At 45.8% G+C, this 10,301-nt stretch overlaps 1 protein-coding gene across 1 annotated transcript; it reads left to right on the top strand.

Moving 5' to 3' along the window:
- The first annotated feature begins 1,507 nt into the window (after positions 1-1,507).
- On the top strand, positions 1,508-8,847 carry LOC132766157 (cystatin-like). The gene is made up of 3 exons (XM_060760530.2): positions 1,508-1,837; positions 6,611-6,739; positions 8,479-8,847. Exons 1-3 carry the CDS (start codon positions 1,613-1,615, stop codon positions 8,593-8,595), a joined length of 471 nt encoding a protein of 156 aa, XP_060616513.2. The 5' UTR covers positions 1,508-1,612; the 3' UTR covers positions 8,596-8,847.
- The last annotated feature ends 1,454 nt before the right edge of the window (positions 8,848-10,301 follow it).

Raw genomic sequence — 10,301 nt, forward strand, 5'->3', positions numbered from 1 at the left:
ATTTGAGAACACAGAAATGCTGGGACACACCAACAACCACCATGTCAGACTACACCGAGAAGCCATTGAAATCCACAAACATGTGGACAATTTCAACAGAAAGGAAGAGACCATGAAAATGAACAAAATCTGGCTACCAGTATTAAAAAAAACTCTAAAATTACAACAGCACAACAGCAGAGAGGAAACAACCAGGCACATCTTAACACCTCTCAACAGAACATTTTCCCAGGCTCAGCCAGGCCTTCAAATGCTAATGAAGGTGGTCAGTTGAAACATTCACACCTAGCTCCAGCAGAGAAGAACTCTTTGCCCCACTCCAGCCATTCCACAGATATATAAACCCATTGTCCTAATTCCAACAGACCTCACTACCTCTGAGGATGCTTGACATAGATGCAGGCGAAACGTCAGGAGAAATGCCTCTAGAACATGGCTCTATAGCCCGAAAAAACCCACAAGAACCTAGTGATTCCAGCCATGAAAGCCTTCGACAATACATTGATCCATACTTTGTTTTTTAACACGATTGTGAGGTCAGGAGTATTATTATTATTATTATTATTATTATTATGTTTATTATTATTCCTGCCCACTCCTCCGGTCAAGCCCACAATGTTTCAAAGTGGCTGCTTACTAGGTTCTTGTGGGTTTTTTCGGGCTATAGAGCCATGTTGTAGAGGCATTTCTCCTGACGTTTCGCCTGCATCTATGGCAAGCATCCTCAGAGGTAGTGAGGTCTGTTGGAAGTAGGAAAAATGGGTTTATATATCTGTGGAATGACCAGGGTGGGACGAAGGACTCTTGTCTGCTGGAGTAGGTGTGAATGTTTCAACTGACCACCTTGATTAGCATATAATGGCCTGACAGTGCCTAGAGCAAACTTTTGTTGAGAGGTGGGTTTTTTCGGGCTATAGAGCCATGTTGTAGAGGCATTTCTCCTGACGTTTCGCCTGCATCTATGGCAAGCATCCTCAGAGGTTGAGAAGGTCTGTTGGAAGTAGGATGCTTGCCATAGATGCAGGCGAAACGTCAGGAGAAATGCCTCTAGAACATGGCTCTATAGCCCGAAAAAACCCACAAGAACCTAGTGATTCCAGCCATGAAAGCCTTCGACAATACATGGCTGCTTACTCTTCAACTCTTGCAAGGCCTGATCTTGGGAGCTAAGCGGGGTCAGCCATGGATAGCATTGGGATGAGTGCCAGGAATTGTGGCAAAGCCTTTCCCTTGGATTGCAGAGGCTGCCCAGAGTCCTTGCATTCATTCGACTGCCTGGGCTTAAAGTGATGGGATCCTGGGAGGTGTAGTTTTACGAGGCCTTGAGCCTACTCTGCCAAAGACTGCAAAAAACAACTCCCAGATCCCATAGCATTGATCTATGGCTGTGAAAGGGCCATTGATGCATCCCCAGGTGGGCATTCTTCCTTTGGTGGGTGTGGCCTCATCATCCTTCTCTGCTCATTCATCTTTTAGCTTCCCATCCATTGGCTGGCTCAACTCTCTATCCTCCTCTGTCCATTCATTGGCTGGCCTGGCAGGGTGGGCGTGGCCTCTGCCTCTTTATAAGCCCAGCTGTTCATGCCTCTGCCCATTCTGCTACAGCCCAGCCATGGCACAGGTGAGCTTCCTGGCAGGTGCCCTCGCCTTCCTGCTCCTGGTGGTGCCCCCAGTGGTGCCCGATGAGGACACCGCAGCAGAGGTCCCCCGAGTGGAAATGCCCATCTCCAACCCTGAGGTCCAGAAGGCCGTGGCCTTAGCTGTGAAGTCCTTCAACACGCAGAGCGCCAACAAGTATTATTTCAAGCGACTCGACGTCCTGAGTGCAGAGAGCCAGGTAAGGGCATTTGGGTCCATTTATCGGATTTTCCACCCTTTCACTCTCCAAAAGAACTCATTTTCCCAGTTAATCAATAGACATTGGAATCAATAGGGAGTCCAGACTCATAGCATCATAAAGTTGGAAGAGACCACATGGGTCATCTAAACATAATAATGGATAAAACATGTAAACAGCAATTATAACAATTAAGACCACATCTGGAATATTGTGTCCAATTCTGGGCACCACAATTCAAGAGAGATATTGACAAGCTGGAATGTGTCCAGAGGAGGGCGACTAAAATGATCAAGGGTCTGAGGAACAAGCCCTATGAGGAGCGGCTTAGGGAACTGGGCATGTTTAGCCTGAAGAAGAGAAGGCTGAGAGGGGATATGATAGCCATGTATAAATATGTGAGAGGAAGCCACAGGGAGGAGGGAGCAAGCTTGTTTTCTGCTTCCCTGGAGACTAGGACGCAAGGGAACAATGGCTTCAAACTACAAGAGAGGAGATTCCATCTGAACATTAGGAAGAACTTCCTGACTGTGAGAGCCGTTCAGCAGTGGAACTCTCTGCCCCGGAGTGTGGTGGAGGCTCCTTCTTTGGAAGCTTTTAATCAGAGGCTGGATGGCCATTTGTCAGGGGTGATTTGAATGTAATATTCCTGCTTCTTGGCAGGGGGTTGGACTAGATGGCCCATGAGGTCTCTTCCAACTCTTTGATTCTATGATTCTATGATTCTAAGATAGTCAGTTTATACATCAATAAAAACAATCTAATACTCAGCCTTCGCCATCTCAGAGTCCGTAATTAATTCCACATTGTCAGATACTATCAATCCTGGTCATAATTGTCCTTATCTAACCGCCAGATTGCCCGAAAGCCTGGTCCCACAACCATGTTTTTAATTTCCTTCTGAAAGAGAGGAGGGATGTCGATGACCTAATTTCCCCAGGGAGTGAATTCCACAGGTGAGGGGCCACCACCGAGAAGGCCCTGCTCCTTGTCCCCACCAACCTCATTCGTGATAGAGGTGGGGTTGAGAGCAGGGCCTCCCCAGAAGATCTCAAACTCCGGGGTGGGACGTAGAGGGAGATGCGTTCGGACAGATACGCTGGGCCGGACCCGTATAGGGTTTTGTAGGTCAAGACCAGCACTTTGAATTGTGCTCGGAACTGGATCGGCAACCAGTGGAGCTGACACAACAGAGGGGTGGTATGCTCCCTGTATGACACTCTCCCAGATCCCAGATTCCATTGGACTCCGAGGCAGAGAGTTCCCCTGCTGGACAGCTCTTCTTGAAGTCAGAAGTTTTTCCTCATGTTCAGATGGAGCCTCCTTTCCTAGTTTCCTAGTCCTAGTTTCCAGGGCAGTAGAAAACAAGCCTGCTCCCTCTTCCTTATGATGTCCTTTCCAATATGAATAGACTCAGAAGCGGAGTGGGCAGATCAAAAGACATCCTGGCAAAATGGCACTACCTAAAAGAATCCCATTCCTTGTGCGACTGTGGAGCAGAACAGACAACTCAGCATCTGTATGCTTGTCCACTATGCCCTGCCTCATGTACAGAGGAGGAATTGTTGGAGGCTACAGACAATTTAATATGTAATTATAATTTAAAGCAATTTAATATGCAATTATGGAGATCTGCCCACTTGCTTATCAGAAATGTCCTTACAGGATTGAGTGCACAATAGATCTAGATCAGTGTTTCTCAGTGGAGCCCCCGGTGGCACAATGGGTTAAACCCCTGTGCCGATAGGACTGCTGACCAACAGGTCAACGGTTTGAATCTGGGGAGAACATTGATGACCTCCCATCTGTCAGCTCTAGCTCCCCATGTGGAGACATGAGATAAGCTTGCCACAAGGATGGTGAAACATGAAAACATCCGAGTGTCCCCTGGGCAACGTCCTTGTGGACGGCCAGTTCTCTCACACCAAAAGCGACTTGCAGTTTCTCAAGTCGCTCCTGACACGAAAAACCAAAGAAGTGTTTCTCAAACTGTGCATCTTCAGATGTTTTGGACTTCAGCTCCCACAATTCCTAACAGCAGAGATTCCTGGGATCTGAAGTCTAAAACACCTGGAGGAGCACAATTTGAGAAACACTGATATAGATAGATACAATTTTTTTCCATTTTAAGACACTATCGATTGTAAGATGGCACACTAATTTCAGTACCACCAACAGAAACACACACACACACACACAACACACACACACATATTATATAGCACTTGTGATTCTAAGATGCACCCCATTTTGTATGGGGGGAGAGTGTGTCTCAGGCCCCTTCTTCTGTTAAATAACCCAGTTCAAAGCAGATAATGTGGATTTCATGTGACAGTGTAGAAGGTGCCTTAGAATCAAAGAAATACAGTATATACTGTGGATAGATATGGATGGGTGACTAACTATAGATCTAGATCAGGCATGGGCAAACTTTGGCCCGTCCTCCAGGAGATTTGGACTTCAACTCCCACAATTTCTTACAGTCTATCAGCTGTTAGGAATTGTCGATGTTGAAGTCCAAAACATCTGAAGGGCCAAAGTTTTCCCCGGCCTAATCTAAATACATAGATATAGACAGATAGGATAGGATAGATATATAGCAGTGGTTCCCAATTGTGGTCTGAGGACCACCAGTGGTCTGCAAGAACGAAAATAAGGTCCGAGGCCTCACCATTACTACACCGTTGCCTCAAAACCATGCGGCAACGAGAACAACTGGTCTCGCGAAACCCTCTTACAGAGCTGAGGCAACAGAAATGTCAGGAGGGGAGAGGCTAACCACCCATGAAAGATTACTACTACCACATCAGCTCTAGATTATTAAATATGGTTTTCTGTGGGCGAGCAGATGGTGACTACTGGATGGCATATGTTCTCTATCAGAAATGAGAGCTGATGTGGTCTAACCAATGCAATTTTCTGAATCAGCACCCCAAAGTTGACCAAAATCTAAAGTTGACCAAAAACTGATTTGTAACCCTTTTGGTACTAATGTTGGAGAGTGGTCCCTGGTCAAGGTAGTCCCTGGTCAAGGTGGTCCCTGGTCAAGGTGTTCCTGGTCAAAGTGGTCCCTGGTCCCTAGTCAAGGTGGTCTGCGGTCAAGGTGGTCCCTGGTCCCTGCTCAAAGTAGTCCCTGGTCAAGGTGGTCCCTGGTCAAGGTGGTCCCTGGTCCCTGGTCCTTGCTCAAAGTGGTCCCTGCTCAAGGTGGTCCCTGGTCACTGGTCAAGGTGGTCCCTGGTCAAGGTGGTCTCTGCTCAAAGTAGTCCCTGGTCAAGGTGGTCCCTGGTCCCTGCTCAAAGTGGTCCCTGGTCAAGGTGGTCTCTGGTCAAGGTGGTCCCTGGTCCCTGCTCAAAGCGGTCCTTGGTCAAGGTGGTCTCTGGTCAAGGTGGTCCCTGGTCAAGGTGGTCCCTGGTCCCTGGTCAAAGTGGTCTCTGGTCAAGGTGGTCCCTGGTCCCTGCTCTGGTCAAGGTAGTCTCTGGTCAAGGTGGTCCCTGGTCAAGGTGGTCCAGGGTCCCTGGTCAAAGTGGTCCCTGGTCAAGGTGGTCTCTGGTCAAGGTGGTCCAGGGTCCCTGCTCAAAGTGGTCCCTGGTCCCCGGTCAAAGCGGTCCCTGGTCAAAGTAGTCCAAAGTGCAGAAAACATACAAAACATGAATGAATTCCTATGCACAAAAAGCATGAAAAAACAATCAAACAAAGCATGAAAGAACAATAAAACATTTAAAACGAAGACCAATTTTAACCAACCTAAACTGACCAGTATTTCAGTGGGAAGTGTGGGCCTGCTTTTGCCTGATGAGAGAGTAAGTTGAATAGGATTGTTGTGTACCTTCAAGTCATTTCAGACTGAAGGCAACTCGAAGTCCAAAGTTTTGTATAGAGCTAGATAGATAACGAGATGTTATTTTATTAATTTTAATACAAACTGCCTAGCAAAGAAGGAACCTAACCATATATGTAATTTGCACCAGGAGGTGCCTTGAGACACATCTTTGCAATTTGTCCACTCATGCAATTAAGGTTTGGATGTTGAATCTTAACCAAGCTTTTTAGCAATGGCTGGTTTTCCTTTTCTTTTTGCGGATGTGCAGAAATGAAAAATCCCTTTGCACGATGTCCAGAAGCTCTTTTTCTCTCATTAAAAAATGAGAAAATCTGCAAATCATCTTTATAACCCTAATTAAAAATGAATCATGTTGGCAAAAGGGGAGTGCCTGCGACAGCTGGTAAACGCGCTGAAGTGATTCAAAATCCGGTTTCTCTATTTTTAAATATTTGCAGTTAACGTGCACACGTAACTCTCTCCAAATAAAGACACACTTGAGCTCATAAAGTGGTATACCCAACCAGTCTCTCCCGGCTTCCCATTGCAGTCTGGAAGCTGCTCAGGGCGGAAACCTGTGTTTATTTATATCTTTTTATTAGGCACAGTGATGGCATCTATCGAGGAGGGCAAACACACCATCGTCTGTGGATCTACAGATCCCAATCCTGTTCATGCTAACGTGGCCATGTGGATATCTGGGTCCATTTCGATCCAATTGTGCCTTCTTGCATGGCAGAACAGGGTCAGACTGGATTACCTTTGGGGATCCCTTTCAACTCTGATTCTGTTTCTTCTTACCTTATTTGCAGGGTGCAAAGAGACCCTGTTAATGAATTGGGATGATGCACAACAGTCCCCGAAAGGGTTCCAACTATATGAATTAACAATCTGGTTTCCAAACTGTTCCAAACAAAGCCAAGCTTAGATTTTATTTCATTTTCCTTCCCCAGGCAGTGGAAGGCATCAAATACTTCCTGACCATCGTACTGGCGCAAACAAATTGCGAAAAGAAGACGGCATATGACCTGCCAGCAGCAGAATTAGAAAAATGTGAAGTTTCCCCAAAGGCCGAAAAGGAGGTGAGTGGAATTAAGATGCAACTACACTGTAGAATTAATGCAGTTTGATGTCACTTTAACTGCATGGCTCAATGCTATAGAATCTTGGGAGCTATAGTTTGGTAAAGCACCTGCGCTCTTTGCCTGAGAAGGATAAGGACTTTGTAAAACTACAACTCCCATGACCCCAGGACTCCCAGGACTACCACTTTAGGGAGCCCCCAGTGTCACAGCAGGTTAAACCGCTGAGTTGCTGAACTTGCTGACCGAAAGGTCAGCTGTTCGAATGGGGAGTGGGGTGAGCTCCCATTGTTAGCCCCAGCTTCTGCCAACCTAGCAGTTTGAAAACATGCAAATATGAGTAGATCAATAGGTACCGCTCCGGTGGGAAGGTAATGGTGCACCTTGCAGACATGCTGGCCACATGACCTTGGAGGTGTCTATGGACAACGCCGGCTCTTCGGCTTAGAAATGGAGATGAGCACCACACCCCAGAGTCAGACACAACTAGACTTAATGTCAGGGGAAAACCTTTACCTAGCCAGGACTCTGTAGCCATGGCAGCTTAAGAGGCACGAAACCGCATTAATTCTACAGTGTAAATGCACCCAAGGACAAGAATTAATTCAAAAGGATTGATTTGATAGTCACAATAAATGTAATTATGGGCAAATCTCTCCATGAGCTGGGTTTAAGCTGGCATTGGAATTTGACGTTACACTGGGTTGTTTTGGTTTCTTCGTTTACACTGTAAACAAATGCAGTTCAACACTCCTTTAACTGCCATGGCTCAATGGTGTAGAACCCTGGAAGTTGTAGTTTCAAAAGATCTTTGGGCCTCACAAAGAAAGGGTGCTCCTCCTGGACCGTAGACTGTATGCAGTTTGGCACCATTTGAACTGGCATGGCTTAATGTGATCAAACCCTGGGATGTATAGTTTGGCGAGGCTTTCTTTGGCAGAGAAAGCCAAGGACCTTGTAAACCTACAAGTCCCAGGATCCATGACCGCTGAAGTGATCTCAAACTGCTATAATTCTGCTATGAGTGCATCTACGTTTTAGAATTGGTGCAATTCGATACCACTTTTAATTGCCATGACTCAGTGCTATGGAATCGTGGGGGCTCAGTTTGATAAGGCACCAGTTAGAACTTTTTTAAAAAGTACTACATGCAAGGATTTTTAGTTTAGGAAAACTCTTGCAAAGAGCTGTAGTGCCCTCCCAAACTACAAATTTCAGTTTTTAGGAAGATAAGGGACCCCTGGTGGTGCAGTGGGTTAAACCCCTGAGCTGCTGAACTTGCTGACTGAAAGGTTGGCGGTTTGAATCCGAGGAGCGGAGTGAGCTCCCACTGTTAGCCCCAGCTTCTGCCAACCTAGCAGTTTGAAAACATGCAAATGTGAGTAGATCAATAGGTACCACTCCAGCGGGAAGGTAGCCACATGACCTTGGAGGTGTCTATGGACAACGCCAGCTATTTGGCTTAGAAATGGAGATAAGCACCAATTCCTAGAGTCAGACACGACTAGACTTAATGTCAGAGGAAAACCTTTACCTTAAGGCCCGAAAACGCTATCATAATCTATAGTTTTGCAGTGTGAGTGGTCCTTGCTCCTCTCTCTGGGGAGGAACTGAGAAATCTCAGGGTGAGAGTGCAGCCTTGAAAGAGGTACATATGTGTGTGTATATTCTTCATTTGTTAAACTTGACTTCTTACAATTATTTCAATATTCTGTGCAATATTTCTCTTTCGCCTTCAGAAACACACCTGCGAATTCGAGGTCTGGATGAACGAGAAGAAAACCAGCGCAGGAATTCAAACGTGGAAGCGCCTGAGTTGGCGGTGCACCTGGAATATTCCTTACTCTAATTCTTAATGCTCAGCCATTTTTTTCTGATCTTTCCTTCTTTTGCTAGATATCCCTCTAAATTCAGTCTGTCCAAGTTCACAACCTCACAAATCATGACCTTGGAGGGCCACGTTTTTTGGTGTCTCTGGTGGGATCCAAATCTGATCATTCCAACCATTCCCCAAAGCAAGGGGTGCATCTCCACTGTAGAACAGGCATGGGCAAACTTTGGCCCTCCAGGTGTTTTGGACTTCAACTCCCACCATTCCTCACAGCCTCAGGCCCTTTCCTTTTCCCCCTCAGCCGCTTAAGCGGCTGAGGGGGAAAAGGAAGGGGCTTGAGGCTGTGAGGAATGGTGGGAGTTGAAATCCAAAACACCTGGAGGGCCAAAGTTTGCTCATCCCTGTTGTAGAATGAATGCAGTCTCTCTGAATTCACACAGAGAACAGAGAAAATAAGTCTTTAAAATATGCTTCATGCCTTAGAAATAACCAGGCTTCAGAGAGTTGGCAGCCATTTCCTTCCTGGCTGTTTCCAGTCAGCGCTCTCTTCACTCTCCGGGGTGAAAGTGGCAGTTAAAACCATTTGTCTCGGCAGCATGCCAGAGACAGCAGCCAATCGGAATTCTGGCTCAGCCAATCAGTTGCCAACACATGTCTTTCCAGCCAACCCATTTAGGCGGTTAAGAATTGTGAGAATTGGAGTCCAAAACCCCTGGAGGACCAAAGTTTGCCAGTGCCTGATCTACATTGTAGAATGAATGCAGTTTGACACCACATTAACTCTGCAATATGGAATCCTAGAATTTATAGTTTCTACTCTTCAGGTGTATCTACACTGTGGAATTAACCCAGTTTGACACCACTTTAACTGCTATGGGAGCCATCCGAGTTGTAGTTTTACAAGTTTTTTAGCCTGCTCTACTCAAGAGTGCTGGGGCCCCAGCACTAGAACTCCCAGGGTTCCACAGCATTGAACTATGACAGATGAAGCAGTGTCAAATAGCATTAACTCTGCTGTGTGGATGCACCTAAGGTCTAGTTTGCCCATTTGATACACTATTGCTAATTCTTCCGTGATTTATGACTAAGTCTTAATAAAAAAATATTATTCGCCTGTTAATGGTTTGATTCCTCTGGTTGCAAATATTGGGCTGGAAATCAGTATGGAATGTATACCCATGGAAGCATTGGACTAAAGGCCTATGGATCTGGGTTTGAATCCCTGCTCAGCCATGCAAACCCACTGGATCATCTTACATGAATCACAATCTCTCATTCCCGGAAAACCCTGAAACATCACCTAAAGATTGCATTTGTGCCTCAATAGATTCCAGTCTGCATTTGCGGATACCCTGAGAGGCATCTATGCAATTCACCAGGATGGCTCTGTAGTGCATTTACTCTGTACAGTTGGCCCTCCACATCAACGGGTTTAACTGTTGCTAATTGCCTATTTGATTAATATAAAGTTGACCATAGAGGTGGATTAGAGATTCCTAATTTTTCTCTACTTTCTTGCGCATCTTAGAATCATAGAATCATAGAATCAAAGAGTTGGAAGAGACCTCAAGGGCCATCCAGTCCAACCCCCTGCCAAGAAGCAGGAATATGCCCCTAATCCCCTAATCTTATGCCCCTAATCCCAGCAAATGTAAAGAACTAACTATATCTATAAATGTGAAAATAAATATATGTTTATGGTTTATGATTTTCTGAATAATCCCATTAGAA

This window comes from Anolis sagrei, chromosome 2, assembly GCF_037176765.1.
Source record: "Anolis sagrei isolate rAnoSag1 chromosome 2, rAnoSag1.mat, whole genome shotgun sequence".
In the NCBI taxonomy this organism is placed as follows: Eukaryota; Metazoa; Chordata; class Lepidosauria; order Squamata; family Dactyloidae; genus Anolis; species Anolis sagrei.